This window comes from Gobio gobio, assembly GCF_949357685.1.
Source record: "Gobio gobio genome assembly, chromosome: 23".
NCBI lineage: Eukaryota > Metazoa > Chordata > Actinopteri > Cypriniformes > Gobionidae > Gobio > Gobio gobio.
The window spans coordinates 19,046,624-19,067,488 of NC_137119.1; the positions used below are offsets into that span (position 1 = coordinate 19,046,624).

Consider the following 20,865-nt stretch of genomic DNA (forward strand, 5'->3'; position numbering starts at 1 on the left):
TTTGACAATTTTTTTAATTATTATTTTATTATTATTATTTTTTAAATGTAGAGATTATATAACATCACAATGTATTTTGGTCAAATTATGTAAAATGCAGAAAAATTCTAATTGAATTTTGCTCATTTAAGATGAGGAAAGCCTAGTTGAGGAAATACACATTCACAGTGAAGGGCAGTGTGTGTGTGTGTCTCTCTGTGTGTGTATTAATCAATCTCATATACAGCTAATGTGTGCATGTACATGCAATGTTATGGTCAGAGAGGTGTAATTAGCCGAAGCAGCAGCACTACGCTGATGGAGTAAATGTCTAACCAGACAGAAAGGTCTGACCTCCTCCTTCACACAGAAACAGGATAGGTGTTTGCAATGAAAGCAAATTGCAAACCACAATGATGGAAAGTCCACGGAAATTTTAATGAACATCCTTTATGAAATGGAGTGAATGGTGCTCTAAAGAGAGGAGAGGTGGGAATCTGAAGAGAGTGACAAGACACTAGGACTGCACAAAAAGGCTGAGAACCCATAGAAAAATTTAGAATATAATGGAAAAGGCATATGCAAAAGTTCTTTGTTATTGTTCAGTAGATAAATTAGTTTGACAAGCTAGAGCTTGCACATGGAATGATTAACCTTGCAATAATTGCTTCCTCTGTTTCGGTGCTAAAAAAATGACTTTCATTACAAAATTACATGCGCTGCCATCTGCTGATTTAAAATACAACGTTCACAGATGGATGGGTGCTGGAGTCTGACATAGAAGTACACAGATTTTGTTTCAGGTCTTTTATATTTTGGAACTGTCTTTAAAAAAATAAAGAAGAATTATGAACACGTTTTCATCATTCTGTCATGTTGTTGCTCCGGAAGAAATGTTAACATTTTGAAAAATGTTCACACTGCTTTTTCTCATACAACAAAAGAGTGCTTTAACCGTACCATAAAAGTCCATGAGACTATAATTTATGTAATTATTTACTGAAAATATATCCATATTCATTGTGTGTGAGCAGGGTGGAGGGGTTGCTACGTATTAGGATGGATTGTTACTCTTAAATTACATTTTGATTTATGATGAAGCCCAACTCCATCCATAGGCTCATTGAGAAATTGACGGTGGAAGTGGAATTTATGCAGTAAACATTCTAAATTAAAAGTCTTTGGAATGTTTAAGTAGCCTGTGACATTCCATCGCTATGACATTAATAAATCACATAAAAAAAGAACCATCCTGCACACCGTGATCCTTGAACTGTCTGCAAGTCTCTCACATTACAGCTGCAGATACTGAGATCTGAAATGGCCTCGACAGATTGTTTGGGTTTACAGCTTATCTTCCCATCGATCATTCAATATTACACACTAACCTCACGTCCGTAGACGACGAGCCAAGGTGGCTTCTGCAGTATGAGGCTGAACAGTGTTGACTGGACATATGCACATATGGAGCATAGATGCTATGGTCTCGTAACTGACTTTTATTTAACAGAATCCACTTTTCAAGAACTACAACGAACGACTCGTTTGGACTACAATGCGTTTTTTTTCCAGATCTTGTGAAGTCACAATGTTCCTCATTTAAATAATCCCCGCCCACAGAAAAAGGAGACGAGGCCTGTGGTTGAGCTGCACTAGAGAAGATGAAGAGTGTTGTCGCTGTTTTTTCCACCCTAGAAAAAGTTTGCCCTAAGGCAGACGAACTTAAAAGTGGTTAAAATTAATTTTTAACACTGTTCCTGAACAATATAACCACAACGTTTGTCTGTGTACTGCACATTTTATGGAGAACAGCTTCCAGAAACTAAAAGAGTATAATGCAGGCTACGCACAAAAGCTTCTCCGGAAATGGAGCAGTTCCCATTTTGTTGGGCCAATCTGTTGTTTATGGATCACAACTTGCAAGTATCTTATGTTTAAATATTTGTTGTTGCGTTTTCTATCCACAAGTTTCCTACGCCCCATGAAGCCTTGCGTCAAAAGTGGGAGTGTCTTCCGGTTCGAAGTAAATAAGCGGGACTTTATGCATTTCCATCGTAGTTTATGCGCACGTTTTTGTATCGGATAGAAAATGTATCCGACTCAAATGAGTGCATATGTTTTTTATGCGCATTTATGGAATTTATGCGCATTTATAGAATTTATGCGCATTTTGCCGTTTCCACTCGCATTTTGCCGTTTCCATTTTTTGATGCAATATCCCAAAATGCGCATAAAAATAATGGAAACATAGCTTATTGACATTCAACAGTTGACAGTCATTTAAGCTATCCAAATTTGCTAACTATGTGGGAACAACCTCAACAAACTTTCAAAAGGGTGAAACAACAGTACCTTTACCCTCTGCGGTAGTTGGTTGGGAGGATGACGTGAAGAAGTGGCCTCGTATCATGTCCGGTAGCATTTTTAGCTATTTTCTAGATTCAGTAGCCTGTGAGGGTAAGGCGATCAGCAATTTGAAAAAGCTCAGAGGCGTATCAGTATCTGTCGGAAACGATCTAAAAGCGGATATTGAGCCAAGCCTCAGCCTAGCCATGGGTGCTAGCATCAGTGACAGGTGAAGTACAGACAGCGGGTTGTTCATGTATTAGGGCCACGACGCTGTTGTAGTCATGCAGCAGCTTTTGTGGAAGGTCAGTAAAGTAAGGACAATTAAGGGCACGGAAATTGTATTGTTTATTGTATTGTGATATTATTAATTAACTAATAAATGTATTGAACTGATATGCTTAGAGTGTCTCATTCATGTTGCAAATGTTGCTTCACAGTAACCTTCACTTAACCCTTGTGGCACCATCTGACAAAACAAAAAGTAAAAATGATCATTTTGAAACCTTGCTAATTATCTGAAAAACACTAACTAGCACACAAAATACCATTGGTATACTACTTCCGCCACCTCACCGGAAGTTGTACCCAAGTTCTTTTTTACAGTACCGCCCCCCGGAAACAGGTGGATTAACATTTCCAAATTAAGTTTTATGTAGTTGCTGATGTAAACAAGGGGCAAAGATTTGCCTCCATTAGCCTGCTAGCTAACACTTCAGTGTTGATATAGTGTTTACTGTAGCTTTTGTAAGCTCTCGCTTTTGTAAGGCTGTTCACCACCCCTTAGGAAAATTATCCATGATTTTGTGATCGATTACTGTTTGTTTTACCAGTTTTCCGACAAATATGATTAAAGGTGAACTATGTAGGATTTTTGCAGTAAAATATCCAGAAACCACTAGGCCAGTGTTATATATTTTGTTCAGTTGAGTACTTAGAATATCCCAAATGTTTCCAACTATTTGTAAATCGTGAGAAATTGCTATTTTAACCAAGGAACCGGGACGTGTGAGCTATGCGTGTGAGGGAGTCGCCTGTCGATTGCGTCATATCTGCGTCACCCTCGGTTTCCGGTTTTATTCAGTGAAACACTTTACTCTCACTGCAGTGTGAACAAGTGTCATAGCAGCCGCCGAGCGAACGTCATAACTTCCTTTTCAACACACTCAGATATATCTAATACGATAAACAGAGTTGCGTTACATCATACTCATGACTGGAAAAGAGGAAGTGGCGCCGGCAACCGTGTCATAATAAAAGTCCCACTGGCGACCATGCCATAATAACAGTCCCGCTCTTCAATCGCTCCTGCGGCCTTGCTCAGCTCCACAACACTCGGTCCTGCTCTGCTTCAGACTACAGTAATGTTAATAATCGCATCCATGAACATGATTTCTGCCCGAGTCCTATCCTGACTGTTTTCCACCGGCTGTGAGGTGAAGACCACATGTCCCAAGATTCAGTGCTCAAACGTGGCGTCATCAAACTACGCCTTTGTTTTGAACAGACGACCTCTAGTGGACGGAAAAGTTACATAGTGTAGCTTTAAATGGTGTATAAAATTGTATCTAAATTTTATAAGAAAATTACAAAAAAAACAACAACTCCATATCAAACATCCTGTGAAATCTTTTCTGTCAGGGTTTATATCGGGCTCGAATTGGTTTGAAATTGACGCCATCCATACCTATTTATAGCAGAGCAGAACTCGCTGTTATGAAGGGGCTTGACATTTCCCGAACACGCGTTAAGCGGTGCCTATCACAACGCACTGGGCCAGCAAACCAATAACAGCACATTTCATATTTCAGATGGAGGGGCTCCAACGAAACAGGAACTAAACTGCATGTTCAAGCCAGACTGGGGAGAGAGGAGCTGTAATAATATACAATTATAATAATAATGAATAATAATAATGCGTTTTTTGAACATTCAAGTATGAAAACATATTCTAGTACACCCCACAAACTAAATCTGCAAATCATATATTATTACAACATTACATTACATTGTTATATTAGGCTATATTATATTTAAAATATAGGTAACGCTTTATTTTTATGGTGCATTTTAGACATTAACTATAAGTTACTTTGCAACTCTGCTTAATATCTAAACTGTCTGCTTAATATCTGTTAACACTTTTATGCTCTTTCGTTTTGATGCTCACCAAACAGACATTCTACTGACTATAAGTAACTTTACATGTCAACTTATTCTACTAACCTGAATCCTAACACCTAACAGTATACTAATACTCTAATGAGAGATCATTGACATGTAGTTGCATGTAAAGTTACTTTAACTGTAGCACAGTGTCTAAACTAGACCATCAAAATAAGGTGTAAACAAAATATGTTATTAAATATTATATTTGTAGGTATTTGTTTATAAAGTTGCTCTCAATTGAGCTTCCAAAAGTCAATCAAACCAGGATATCCACCAATATCTTAGTGGAGTACAGATTTGTGGATGTCCCTCATGATGGCAAAGGTTATCAATCCTATACTGAAACACTCTTAACATGCTGGCTTTGCCCATCTCATCATTGCAGTGCCTTACGCGGACTTGTGATGCTCTATTGTACAGAGAAAAAGGGAAATCTGCATGTGTGGCAGAAGCTTTAAATGAGTTCCAGTACACTTCCAATCTATGAAACATCCGAAAATAGGACACAATAGCAGACATCAGCATTAATGCTTTGCTGGTTGCACACATGCAGCGGAGCAGCGACATGTCCACTCTACATGATGAGCACCCAGTGGAAAATTGAACAAGCTTCCCTGTAGCGAGAACCACATCCTAAATACTGGTTCACGGTGATAAACTAGGCACTGAGTCAAGCAGAAAATGCAAAAGGAAGGTGCAGGGAAAAGGCCTATTCTGGGTGTTTAGCCAAAGCATTGATTAGCACAGTGCTTTGCAGAGACACTTAATAACAGGAAAGTCTGGCAGTTTCCCAAAAGGACAGATGTAAACACTGTTCTTTTGTTAATGAACCTTTATATCCTCCCATGACCCCTTGCTCTTCTATAAATGGTGTTTAATCTCTGTCACATTAATTGGTCTGGGAAACCAGCTGAAATTACTATTCTCAAGCAGGTTATGTGTTTAACCTTGAGACAAAAGTCTAACAAGTTATACAGCATAAATTGCAGAAACCTTCTGAGACACGTTTACACCTGGTGTTAACATCTGTATCGGGAAGAGTAATAAAATTTGTCTCTGCACCATAAATACAGAGTGTACAACAAAATAGTTTTAAAATAGATAGGCTCAGTTAGATTTTTCTTTTAATTAATCAAAAGTAACAGTAAAAACGTTAATGTTTCAAAAATATTTCTTTTTAACTTTTTATTCATCAAAGAATCCTGAAAAATACAAACGTTTTTGATCTATAAGATTTTTAATGTTTAGAAGAAGTCTCTTATGTTCACCAGGGCTGCATTTATTTGATTAAAAATACAAGAAACTGTAATATTTTGAAATATTATTAAAATGTATAATTAACTGTTTTCTGTTTGAATATATTTAATTTTTTTTTAAAAGAAATTAATACATTTATTCAGCAAGGATGCATTAAATTGATCAAAAGTAACAGTAAAGACATTTATAATGTTACCAAAAGATTCTATTTAAAATAAATGCTGTTCGTTTGAACTTTCTATTCATCAAAGAATCCTTAAAAAAAAATGTACACAACTGTTTTCAACATTGATAATCATAAATGTTTCTTGAGCACCAAATCATCATATTAATATGATTTCTGAAGGATCATGTGACACTGGAGATTGTAGTTGCGATGCTGAAATTTCAGCTTTGCATTACAGAAATAAATTACATTTTAAAATATATTCATATAGAAAACAGTTATTTTACATTTTAATAATATTTCACAATATTACTGGGTTTTTTTTGTTTTTTATTTTAATCAAATAAATTCAGCCTTGGTGATCATAAAAGACTTCTTCTAAACACATTTCTTACCGATCAAAAACTTGTGAATGGCAGTGTATTATGGTTTCCACAAAAATGTAATAACAATAAAAAAAAAATTGCTGTATTTTTGATCAAATAAATGCATCCTTGATTAACATCAGAGACTTATTTAAATATATATATATATATATATATATATATATATATATATATATATATATATATATATATAATATATATATATATATATATATATATATATATATATATATATATATATATATATATATATATATATATATATATATATATATATATATATATAATATAATATACTGTATTTATATATACCTTACCAACACCAATCTTTTTAATGATATTTTGCCATTTTTTATTTTAATTAAAATTTTTACAAATATTATGTATATAAATAAAATTCATTGTTACAGTATCACATTACATTTTACATCCTGAATAAACAGTGCCTTGCCAAATTAACTGATATTTACTGATCTTGACGCTGTACCATATTTGACAGGAGACACATTTGAGTAAATGTCAATCTGTCTCAGCTGAACACTTGTGATCAGACCAACGTTTTTTACTGGAATACCAGGTTTAAACAGAGACAAAATGATCTAAACAAATGTATGATTTGGAGCTGCCATTGTCTCCTTTGTTTTCCAAATTTTAGCTGTTGACATGCTAACAGAATGAAGTGCTAAATAAAATCTCTCTTTGACAGTCACACAAAGGATTATTTTAAGTTATAAATGTGAACAAAAACCAAAACAATGAATCCAACCAACAAATAAATTCCACTGGTGTATCTTTGGGAGTTGGCGCTCTTTAAAGTTAGGGATACTTACCCCAGAGGATTGTGGGTCACTTTGGGCACTTCCTGTGTTGAGGGAGGGGCAGGGTGGTGCAAATGTGAGCTCATAGATAAGGCGGGAACCATAACACCCTCTGATAATGGCTTCCTGTTTGTGATTTAAGTTGCGTTGGTCCTCTGCAATTCCTCTGAACTTTGGATGTTTATCCAATCAGGAGGGTGGATGAACGAGGTGCTTTGGGCAACGAAGGAATCAATTTGTTTACTGAATACATCAAGCCTGTCAGTTAAAGGGGCACTAACAGATTACTCCGGCTGCACAGGAAGTAAACATTTTAAACAGGAAATTCTTAACACATAAGTAATGTCGCTGGGCTATTGCTGCTAAAAATAGTTGTGACGATTAAATAATGGCCAGGCGGTGAAACGTTACTTTGGGACTTTTGAAAGGAGCATTCCTTTTGAATTCCTATTTAGGATGTTATTTGGCAAAAAGCCCCACAATGCCATCTGCACTTCAGGGAGAGCAGCAATCACGTCATAACCGCATGAGAAAGCCATAATCTAAATTCAGCTTCCTTTAAACAAATGGTGCCATCCCTAGATGAGTATGCAGATTAACAGATAGACATGGTAGACACAAACAAACTGACAGCAAGACAAAGAAGATTGCGCTTGTTATCAGTACTATTTATTTTCAGCACGAACTATGACTCATGAACTGTACTCGTTATGTAACTAGCACATTTTGTGGCCAAAAGCAAATGGATGTCCCCTTCTAATTAGCAGTTTGGCAAAGCCCTTTTAATTTCTGCAGCAAGTTGCTTTAGTAAGAAACTGCCAATTTCATACGTTTAACTAAAGTGTATAAGGGGTTAAAGTAGCTAAAACTGCAAGATTAAACCTCTAAAGCTCTTGACCCAAGGCCACACCAGAGAGACTGGCCTTTTCAAATTGCATTTAATTAGGATATTTTGGGGTAGTAGCTGAGAGATAAACGTACAACAAAATTAGAATGATTGTTTAAACGTAAAATATTATCGACCTATTAATAACCAATGAAACCTTAGTGCACCAGCCCGATCTCATTAATATTCATACTGTAGGTATTCACACAGTATGTAACACTTATACATTTAGAAATACACTGAAATGTACAATGGACAAATTGGCCACATATATTGTATATTTACGTAGCTTTAATAACTCTGATTATCTCTTCATCACGGCACCTGTTAGTGGGTGGGATATATTAGGCAGCAAGTGAAAATTTTGTCTTCAAAGTTGATGTGTTAGAAGCAGGAAAAATGGGCAAGTGTAAGGAGTTGAACGAGTTTGACAAGGGCCAAACTGTGATGGCTAGACGACTGGGTCAGAGCATCTCCAAAACTGAAGCTCTTGTGGGGTGTTCCCGGTCTGCAGTGGTCAGTATCTATCGCTACTGGTCCAAGGAAGGAACAGTAGTGAACCGGCGACAGGGTCATGGCTGGCCTGTGTGGTATAATGTATAATGTACATTTCGGTGTCTGTGTGGATGTACGATTACTAAACAGTTCACATAAATTGACCTATTTCAAAGCCACCTGCAGAGCACCAGAACCACAGTGGTCTTCAGTGTCCCTACAGTCTCAGGTCAGACAGGACTCACTATGAATTCAAATAGAAAAATGAACTCAATCTCTCCAAGCCCTGAAAAATGTTTTTTCCCCTAGACAAACTCCTTAGAGATCACTTTGAATGAATGGCTATAATACACCAGAGCGTGAAAAGTATGTTTTATTTAAACTTTTTGACTGATATCAGAGGTTTTTGTTGACACTCATGTTGGATTTTTTGAGCATGGAACCTAACAGAATTTACTGTGATGAAATGTCTTTTTAAAGTTGTTCTACAGCGGAGAAAGTCTTCTCTATCCGACCTCGTGTTCCTGATACATTTCACACTTTCATGTTGGATCTCAGCCAGACTGATATCAAGCGCGTGTCACCAATACTAATATTCTGCAAGTTTCAAGAGCCAAAATAACAGACCAAGATAACATAGATAGGATGGTTTGATGGGGTACTGGTGTTCCCACCAGGCTTTTAAATTGGTTTAATTAGCAAGACTTTTTTTCTACTGACAGACACACGGAAATGATAAAGACCACTGTATATTTTAATGCATAAAGACTCATTTACACTGTGTGAAAAAATTAAGTAAAGTTAGAAATAAAACCGAAAAAGGATTTCCACAATAAATGTCAGTCTTTAGAATGTAGAATGTCATAGTAATATTACCAAAATCTGTAAATATTAAAAAAATTGCCTTAACCATCTGGTACAGTTCGCGTGTCGGTCAAAAATTGTATTTCAATGAAATCGTTGCCTTCCAAATTTGATGTTGATTTCTCAAAAAATGTGCTTTCAGAAAGAATATGTTTGTGCGAAGTACCAAACATTACCAATAGATGCAATTAATCTCCCATTCATTTCCAAAGAGGTCATTTTTGACTGCGAACAATACCTGTGACTCTTTTTTTTTTCAGGACCATTTAACCTTTTCAAATCATGTCCAAGATTTTTTTGTGTGTTCACACAACAAGTGCCAAAACTTTTACCAATTTTTGTATTCTGATGAAGATCTGAATCTCCCTGCCCCTCCCTCAACACAGGAAGTGCCCAAAGTGACCCACAATCCTCTGGGGTAAGTATCCCTAACTTTAAAGAGCGCCAACTCCCAAAGATACACCAGTGGAATTTATTTGTTGGTTGGATTCAGTGTTTTGGTTTTTGTTCACATTTATAACTTAAAATAATCCTTTGTGTGACTGTCAAAGAGAGATTTTATTTAGCACTTCATTCTGTTAGCATGTCAACAGCTAAAATTTGGAAAACAAAGGAGACAATGGCAGCTCGAAATCATACATTTGTTTAGATCATTTTGTCTCTGTTTAAACCTGGTATTCCAGTAAAAAACGTTGGTCTGATCACAAGTGTTCAGCTGAGACAGATTGACATTTACTCAAATGTGTCTCTCCTGTCAAATATGGTACAGCGTCAAGATCAGTAAATATCAGTTAATTTGGCAAGGCACTGTTTATTCAGGATGTAAAATGTAATGTGATACTGTAACAATGAATTTTATTTATATACATAATATTTGTAAAAATTTAAATTAAAATAAAAAATGGCAAAATATCATTAAAAAGATTGGTGTTGGTAAGGTATATATAAATATATTATATTATATATTATATATATATATATATATATATATATATATATATATATATATATATATATATATATATATATATATATATATATATATATATATATATATATATATATATATATATATATATATTCCTTGATTCTGTGATTTGTTTAGTTTAACAAACTCAGGGTTACAGGATTAGTTTCGAGTGGACAAAACCAAACCAATATATTCAGGCTTTGTTGGTCCCATTATGCTGATCATCAACTTTCTCTGTCAACTCAGGCTTTGAACCTGAGTTTAGGAGTTTAGCTGTGACATTGGCAGTGAACAGCCAATCACATGCTGTGGATCAGTAAAACTGAGATTCAGTTCTCACGAGAGAAGCAGTGTGATTCACTTCACTCTTCTGCAGAATATACATGATTTAAAAATATTAAGAATTTAAACAAATTTACACAGAAGAAAAGAGCTGTCGAGGACAACTTTAAGAAAAATCTTATACGTCAATGCAAGTAAAAGTTATGAAGTTAGTTTAGTTGATATATAGAGAGAATTGAACATTTATGCTCACATGTAATTTTTTATAGATTTAGTTATTGAATTTAAAGCTTATTTGTATGACCTTTATATAGGCTATTTATTTTAATATTAACAAAATGCATATTAATGATTGATTTACTAAAATTATACATGTGTAATTGATTAAGGGTATAATAATTACATAAATTATTTTTAAATAATTCAAAATTATTATTATTATAAATAAGCATTGTTAAAAGCCAGAGGTTTAAGTCTTAAATAGCCATTTGCTATGTAGTGACCTTTAATTTGGAGTAGAAACGGGGGAGTGACTTTATTGCATCAGAGGTGTGTCACTTTGCTCACAGCTGATTGGTCCAATTTCAGTTTGAGATCTCTTATCCAGAACATAACCTGCCCTGGAGCAGGTTAGCTGTGGAGCGTAAGTCACTATGGAGATGAACACAGCTAAAATCCAAACCACTTTAATGGTACCTTAAACCCAGGATTGGCACAAACTAAGCTTAAACATATCTGGCTAGCCAGCTAAACCGGCTTCATGGTATAGGCCCCAGGAATAACAGCAGTATCAGAGGCAAGACATGAAACGTGGTCATAACAGGCAAGGGTCAGGGCAGGCAGCAAGCAGTTGAAATAACAGAGTCCAGGCAAACACAGATCAAAGGGCAGGCAGTGAAGGATCAGAGTCGATTAACAGGCAGGGTTGTAATCAAAGGCAGATCAGGATAGTAGTAACAAACGCTCAGAAATGTCGCCGGGGCAGAGCAAGACTTCGCGGGGTGTGTGTGTAAGTTCAGGGTATAAATAGCCAGGGTGACAAGGATCAGGTGTGCAGTAATCAGGCCAGGCATGTGGGATGATGGGAAATGAAGTCCAGGAGAGAGAGTTAGTACTCTGGTGAGAGCGACCAGAGGGACTCTTCACCAGCGGTCATGACACTATTCTACCATTATGTTCTGATCCAGTTTTTCGTGACTGGTCTTCTAGGGGTCTCAGTACAATCAAGGACCTTTACAATAAAGGATATTTTTTTTTGTCCTTTTCAGAATTATCAGAAAAATGTTATCTTCCTAAAACTCATCTTTTCTGCTTCTTTTAGATTAGGCAATTTGCACAAAATCCGTTCCAACAATTTCCTAATCTCCCTTCTGATTCTAAAATGGACCTCCTTCTCTCTCGTAGTCCAGACAGAAGAGGGATAATTTCTGTCATTTATAAATCAATAGATTCATTAAATCCTGACCCCTGTATCACTCAAAAACATCAGGGAACAAGAGCTGGGGTTAAAACAGAGTGGGATTATATACTTGATTTAGTACATTCGTCCTCTGTATGTGCATGGCAGTTTAATGCAATGCCAGATTGTTTAGAGTACACTACACCAATGCCAGACTAGCCAAAATATACCCAGACAGAAGCGACACTTGCAATAGACGCAGACGATCTTCAGCCAATCATACTCACATGTTCTGATCCTGTCCAGGTCAGAGTTTTGGTTTAAAATATTTAATACTTTTGAAAAAACAAACCAAACTTTAATATATCAGTCAATCCAAACCCTTCTACAGTTTAGTTTGAAATTCCTTTTAAGCCTAATTTGCCCTCAACAATAGAATACAAGAGGTGCTTTAACCACACTATTGGCCAGGAGGCTTATTCTCTTAAGTGGAAAACTGCATCCCTTCCTTCATATGAAAAATGGATAAAATAAATGATATTGTGTTTAAAGCTGGAAAGCTGGTTTCTCTTTAAAAGGATCTCTAAAAACCTTTCATAAAACATGGAAGCCTTTGTTGAATTATATTGATTCCAATAATCTGCCACTTGAAAATGCAGAGGTTTAACTTTTTTTCTCTCTCAGACATTTATTGTATTATTTAACTAGTATAATTATATTATTATTAGTGCTGACATGCTGTCAAAATTAGTGTGTTAATGCATGTGATTTTTTTTTTGTCCGTTCAAAGGTCTTTGTAGTCTGGCTATCACCAGGGGAGTCTGGGGAGTCTGCTCTGTATTTTCTACTGCACAAGAGGCGTGATAAACAAGCATAAATGAAATTACTCTGTACGCAATTTGATAGTCCTTCAACCAATCAGACCACAAGAGGCGTGATAAATGAGCATAATTCAAATGTCTCTGTATGCAATTGGATAGTCCTTCAACCAATCAGACCACAAGAGGCGTGATCAACAGGCAACGACCCTTTGCTTCTTTATCCGTCATCGTGTTAAACCCGCCAATAGCGCGCCAGGTGGATAAGCCAGTCTGTGATTGGTTCCCGCAAAAGTGTAACAGAAGCAGTAGAAATCAATGTACAGGTTTCCAGACTGAGTTACAGGGCGAAATCAAATTGCCGGCAGAACAGGCTGGGTTTACCCAGTCTAAGGTCTTTAGGAGTCCGAAATTTTCATATGCGTTTTTTTCGTATTCGTCATCGTAAAAATTTGTCACGCACAGAAACCCCGCACACTGAGTCCGATGCGTATTAATTAATCCATTGTGAAAAAAAAATCGCTAAACAATTCAAATGGAGTCTTCAAGCAGTGAGGAGGATTTTGTTGTCCACTCTCTTAAAAAGAGAAAAAGAAAGAGAGATTGCGTAGAGAGGAAGGAGAGATTATCCCAAGTGATTCAAAGTTTACTTCAGGATGTCAGTGGCTCAGTTTGATGCTTTGCTAGCGATACCGGAGCCTATTATATATGGATACTATTATATATCGACACTTTGTTTGTTATACAGTGCTTTGTGCTGCGAGAAGAAGTGGATAAATTTGTCAGACACCATTCTGGATTTTGCCGTTTGCTTGTACGGTGGATTTGAATTGTCAAAACACCTCTCAAAAAACCCCACAGAAAATCGAACCTGATCCAAATTTCTTTATGACAGACGTAAATGTGATTGACACAACGTGAGGTTGTATTTATTTTTATATTATATTATATTATTATTATATTATATTTATCTTTTAATGCATGGATATTTAGGACGAGAATTTTGGACTCTCGTCTGACCTTAATAAGTTAAAAATATCTAACCTAGGATCAGTTTTTTTTTCATCCTTTGGCTAGCGTTACATTATATGATCACGCTCTTATTCACGAAAATGCTTTTAAACCATTCAAGCACAACAAGACAAAAGAGAATGCACTGTCTGTGAATGTCCTGACACACACACACTGGGCCTCATTCATGAAACATGAGCAGAATGAATTTGTGTGTAAATCGTTCTGCTCGCGAAGGACCACGACGCATGCATGAGAATATCATGTAGAGCCGGCGGTTCAGGCATCCAGGAAATGCACACTTTAGCACCATTTTGACCAATACGCCAAGGGTCGCTTCCAGCAGAGTCCTGCACGGGTGCGGGTACCCGCGGGTACCCGACGGGTGACCCGCGAATATTGCTGAAACGGGTGAAAAACATCCTACTGTGTCGGATGCGGGTGCGGGTCGGACAAGGGAGAAACACGGGTCTAAACACGGTTTTTAAACAGTCACGTGCAAATGAATATAGGCCAATATATAAACAATATATGCATGTATATTGTAGATGTGTTCCTAAAAATACAAAAATATGCCTTGCCTGTATTCCAAGTTGATAAAATAATTTCAAATCCATATCAGTTCATCTGTGGCCGCGCGGCGCGCGCGTGCCCTCACAGAAGAATCACAACCGCGCGCTCTGCCTGCACTGCAGCCGTCAAGATGAATCATGAGGAGTTTAAGAAAAGATAGCCGCAAATGTGGAACTTCATCACTGAGGAAGCACGCAGATAACTGTGGTAACAAACCAAGCACACGCAGTTCAATCGAACAGTATTTGTGTTATATTTCCTGAGTTTGGTCTCTTAATAACACTGTCTTAGTAGGCCTACATTAAGCCACGTTAAGTGTTTTTTTTTATAATGGTTTTCTTTGGTAGGAAAACGTTTAACGTGTAATTATACGCATTGCGTTCATATTCTGGGCTCATCTGATTTTTTGTACATAGTATACGTTATTAGTATTATGTTTACTGAGTTTGGTCTCTTAATAACAGTACATTAAGCCACGTTAAGCTCCCGGCAGAAGTTGTCCTTGTGTTAATGGTCGTGTAATAACTTCTGTATGCTGGCAATAGACATTTTTGTAAGTGTGTCAATAATGTGATATGCTAAACTGATTTTATTGCGGGTGCGGGTCGGGTGTCGGTTCTATTTTAAGCGGGTCGGGTCGGGTGCGGATTTTAATTAGTGCTGTTGTCGGAAAACGGGTCGGATGCGGGTTTAAGCACTGCGGGTACGGGCGGGTGCGGGTTTTCAAAATCGGACCCGTGCAGGACTCTGGCTTCCGGGTCATGTGTCAGAACGCTGGCTCTATTCACGCGCATGGTGTTTCGTGAGTTCATGTGAGGCCTAGACGGAAGACAGGCACTTGTTGAATAAAGGCGTCATTTAGTTGTTTTTTTTCACACAAAAACTATTCTCGTCGCTTCATAAAATTATTGTAGAACCACTGTAGTGAGATGGACTTTGTAACGATGTCTTTAGTACCTTTTATGGGTTTTGTGAGTGTAAATTTCATTGCTGCCAAATGGGGGCCTTTTTGAGCCATCGGATTTCAACAAAAATTTGTGTTCCGAAGATGAACGAAGGTCTTACGGGTGTCGAACGACATGAGGGTAAGTAATTAATGACAGAATTTCATTTTTGGGTGAACTAACCCTTTAATGCTGGTTCTGATAGATGGTGACAGATACCACAGCACATCTTCAGGGGTCTAGTGGAGTCACCCACTGTGGCAGTAAAAGTGGGACCAACATAATATTAGGAAGGTCATAATGTTATGCCTGATCTCTATGTGTGTGTGTATATATATATATAGGGTGGGTGGGAGAAAATAAAAGGGGGGGGGGGGCTGAACTGTGGTTTACCTCATTTTTATACATACACAAGTTGTTGTCCAGACAAAATGTCAATAAATATATTTTGAAAATATGAGGATTCCCCAGAGTTGCTGGGACATTAGGGTCCTTTATCAACCACCATGGAGGAAAAGAGCTTTTAAAAACACTATAAATGGCTTATCAGTATTAGAAGGCTTCATTAACGTGAGACTTACTCAGCAGCTGGTGGGGCAGGACCTGCAGGCTTCTCTTCATGGTATCATGTGGTCCGGCTCCTCCTCCACAGTGCTCATGGTTCTCTACAGGACAAAGGATAGACGGGAATTAATCATAATCTGATTATCATGCCAGTGCATTCCTGAACTTTTAATGAACTTAAAGAGCATAATGAATTTTGCTCTCTTTAATGAAATAGGGTCGTAATTATTACATGTGAGCCAACCAGCCCAAAACAGCAACATTAGCTCAACCAATGATGTATCTGTTTGTCCAAACAATGAAAGAGGAAAGAGTGTTTCGTGAGAATACATTATTAGCCTCAATACATAAATGGTTTAGCTCTGAAAATAATAAATCAGGCAAGATTACATTTATATGACCTGTCATTAAAATTCCAGTGTTATTCCCCTGTGTTAAGGCATTTGACTTGAGCACTTTCACAGTCTCAGGAAACTGTCACAGTGCTAAATGCAAATGGACATGGACACATTTTCTCTCAAGAGATAAGTGTCTATGAATATGTGTGTGTGCTTTTGTGTGTGTGATTGTCAACGTGTCAAAATTGTCACTCTCTCATCTTGTCCTTGGGGTACTGTGACTGAACCGCATCCCACCGCACAAGACATTGAGTCGATAAAGTATCTGAAATGAGATTTGAGCCCCCTTGGGTGAGAGGAAGTCTGAATCACATGCTAATCTAAACGTCTCGCCAACACAACCACATTGACCATGATACAGCGCAGCATTGATCCCTTTTCATAATCTTTTCATTAAGAGCTGGCTGTCTTTCAAAGGCATTGAATAAAATCGAGCCTTTTCTCGAGTAGAAACCAAACCACATCTAAATAGCTTTTGATCAATACTTTTTAACCTGTCCGTAGTACTGATTTTGTACAAGAAGTGCAGCTAAGTAAAACTCAGCTCTCATACAACACTTACTGCCTAATACAAGGCTCAAATAGATTCACAGGATTTTGAAAGATGACAATTATTTTTTAAACAAAACACATCAGAGCAAAAGGGTTGAATTAATTAAACAGTTGTGACACTTTTCTGTGGTAAAATAGTGATGTGCCATATTTACACTTTTTAAAAAGTAGTACACTTTAGGATGCTTTGACTATCCTGTGAGTATAATATATGGAAATAATATACTTTAAAAGAATATGGGTAACCAAACAGTCGATGTGCCCCATAGTATGGAAAAAAATACTATGGAAGTCAATGGACAAAACAACTTGAGGGTAAGTAAATGATGATATAATTTGTTGTTTTTGGGTGAACTATCTGCGGCAAGCAGGGTGAGGCCGAGAGCTGTGGGAACGGAGCTCCGGAAAGATAAAAGGAGGAGTGATAACAAACAGTTCAAGATGAGAGAGGACCAGGCCTGGACTTTATATTGTTGTTTTAATATGCTTGTATACAGCAGTCTTCAATGAGGTGCTGCTGCTTTATTTTCATTGTGTTTTTTGTATACTTTTGGATTAAAGTTTTATGTTGCACGTTTGCCCGTTCCTGCCTCCTTTCCTTATCAACGAACATAATTTATTCCAGTGATACAAAGCTGAATTTTCAGTGTCATTACTCCAGTCTTCAGTGTCACACGATCCTTCAGGATTCTTCGAATATGCTGATTTGGTACTCAGTTATTATCAATGTTGTGCTGCTTAATATTTTTTTTACTTTTTATAGATACTTTTTTCAGGATTCATTGATGAATAAAAAGTTAAAAAGAACAGCATTATTCAAAATAGAAATCTTTTCTAACAATATCAATCTTTACTATCACTTTGTATCAATTTAACACACCCTTGCTGAATTAAAGTATACATTTCATTCAAAAAAAGAAAGAAAAAAATACTGACCCCGAACGTTTGGATGGTAGTGTATATTGTAACAAAAGATTTATATTTTAAATAAATGCTGTTTTTCTTTCTTTTTTTTGCTTTTTATTCATCAAATAATTGTGAAAAAAGTATCATGGGTTATAAAAACATTAAGCAGCACAAACTGTTTCCAACATTGATAATAAATCAGCATATTAGAATTATTTCTGAAGTATCATGTGACACTGAAGACTGGAGTAATGGCTGCTAAAAATTCAGCTTTGCATCACAGAACAAAAGTATACAATTTAAAGTATATTAAAATAGAAAAGCATTATTTTAAATCGTAATAATATTTCACAATAAATTACAGTTTTTTCCAAACTCTTGACCGGTACTATACATATAGGATTGTGCGGTCAAAATGTTACCTGAAAGATCAGCTCACCACCAGCTCTTATTATTTCTCATATCAAAGCAAACTGCCTCACTTCTCAATGTAATTCATAGCCAGAGGCAAATTGTTATCTATTATGAGACTTTATTTCGACAATCAGTTACTTAAGTCGCTTTGGATAAAAGCGTCTGCCAAATGCATAAATGTACTTAATATTTTTTAGCAAATAATTTCCATTTGTTTAATTATATCTGCAGCCTGGCGAGAGGTTATAAACCTGTTCTCATAATCTTCATCTCATTATTGTTCAACACAGCCAGTCGAGAAAATTTAACCGCTGAGCTTTCTGACTTCTCAATCAATACAGATCATGATGTCTCAATCAATGGACCCACAACACTTTTGTGTGTGTGTGCAGGAGTCACTGCAACGTCATCACTGCACCTACACCTGTCTGTGATTCACAACACATTGTCAAAAAAAGCAACCGTTTGTAGGAAGTGTAGGAAGAAAGTCCATTTGTGAGTCATGCCCACCTGCGCCAGGAGGGCAATAGATGTGAGCGCATTTTCTCAGACATCAGAGGTGAGGTCAGTAGAGTAAAAACTACAAGTGTAAGACAAATTGAGAGGCCACAAAACGAGTAAAGCCTGAAAATAGGCTATAAGATAATAAGATGCAGCTCGCTGTAATTTTTAGATGGCATGCAGTGGCGTTTGTACTTCTTTTCTAACAAACCACTGCATGGCAACTGGCACATACAGAGACCCTGCTTCAGTCACCATGGCAACCTGAACAGAAAATTATATTCAAATCTCGTCACAGGGACAACTGTGAGAACAATACAGAGAAAATCAAACTTGACATGGAGATATTAGCCACGTGTGCTTTGAGCCCTTGAGCCAACAGACTTAAAAAACAGCCCCTCCTTTCCCAAGGCGATGTTTGGTTTGCGTTAATGATGACGGTTTGCCGACGTCCCGGGTCAGTTTTGAGACAGCACCTCTAAATTGTCGGTCTGGAAGGACAAGGGCTTTGAGATGAGCCAAGGTCGGCTGAGATGGTGTCGTGAAATAAAAGCTGTCAATGGATCCCCTCAGGCCGCTGCCAAAAGGAATAAGAAAGCTTCTGCTTTTATGTTTGTCTCTATTTCACAGTTAGACTCCCAATGCTTGTGAAGACGGAGAAAGCACGCCTGCTTCAGGGTAACTCGTTGGTTTTGAAGCTTAAATAGTGGTTTGTAAAACTGCATGTATTTGCTGCAAAAATATAACATTCAAAGCATGATTTCCTACTTTTATATTGAAGGATTTCACAAACAAAAAGAACCATTGTTATTTCTGTTTTTGGAAGACAGCACATTGTTGTTGTATTACTTTTAATGTTTTTTTCAGATTTTTTTTTTTAAGTACCATGTAAATACTGTAATACATGAATATTGTAAACAAGTTTATACTTAGTATAGTCACCAAATGTAAGTAAAAATGTCTTGCCAATTGGATAACTTATATACAAATATTATATATTATATATATATAAAATATATAGTTTTACCCTCATTACCATTCAAATGTTTAGGGTCAGTGCATTTTTTTTAAAAAGAAATTCATACTGTTCCTAAGCAAGGGCACATTAAATTGATCAAAGGTGACAGTAAAGGCATTTATATTGTTACAGAAGATTTTAAGATTTCTATATCAAATAATGCTGTTCTTTTAAACCATAGACTGTAAAAGATGGAGGACGTGTCTCCACCTTAGATATACATTATGTAGATTCCACATTCGACTGCTCTAGACCATAGACTGTAAAAAAATATGGATGAGGTACATTCACTCTCTTCCACTGTAGAAGCCGCCAATGTCTCAATATGGCACTGACATTTTGCACTGATTTGTGCAGTTCTGAGCGTGAAGAGGAGCCGTGGTATCAAAGCCCTGCCCACACTCATGCACAATCGGTTAGTGCAGTTTACTGCAGAACCATTCTAAATCATTATGTCGGTGTGAAATAAACAGTAATGGAAATGTAGAAGTTAAAGTTCCATTCTCCTCCCGAAAATCCAGAAAAAAAGTCAGTTGGTGCCACAGTGACTACTTCGCTCAGAGAAACTGTCAATCACAGCTTTCAATCATGACGTCACACCCCATTTTTTAAAAATAAAAAAAGCATCAAATAACTAACTAAAACCAAACTTATTTAAAAAACGAATACTTGAACTTACATCAGCGTGATTAAAACGATCTAAAATGATCTATCTTTGGAACAAAATAATTTCAAGTGTATTTTGATTGTTTAGTTTGTCTCGCATCCCATTCTATTACATGGAAAGGGGCAGGGTTTATGACCTATACTGGAACCAACCACATGGGGGTGATCGAAACGTTTTGGCTTCACTTCTCAGGACTTGTGCGACACACTTGCTCAAGACACGTTGGCGCGTCCGCCATCTTGGAATGGTCAGCGTGTCGTCACTCACAGTAAGAATTAATGCCACAACAATGCACATCTTCTGGTTGTGAAACCGCCGAGATTTAAATTCCCGAAGATATGGGATAACCTTTCACATGTGAGAAGGAGTTGCTTTGTGTTTTTAGATTTTTGCTTATGTGTTTTTTACTATGGTAACTTTTTAATGTAATTTTAGCTGACGCCTTCGTCTTGTATTTGTCGTCTTGTTTGTATAGCAAAATC

General features: G+C 36.9%; 1 protein-coding gene across 1 annotated transcript in view; it reads right to left on the minus strand.

Annotated features, from left to right (window-relative positions):
* The window catches only part of tmem108 (transmembrane protein 108), a 103,962-nt gene that overhangs the window by 16,557 nt on the left and 66,540 nt on the right, over positions 1-20,865 (minus strand). The window contains exon 2 of the mRNA XM_079806189.1: positions 15,945-16,028. Coding sequence (XP_079662315.1) covers positions 15,945-15,984 — 40 coding nt within the window. The 5' untranslated portion in view covers positions 15,985-16,028. The remainder of the gene's footprint in view (positions 1-15,944; positions 16,029-20,865) is intronic.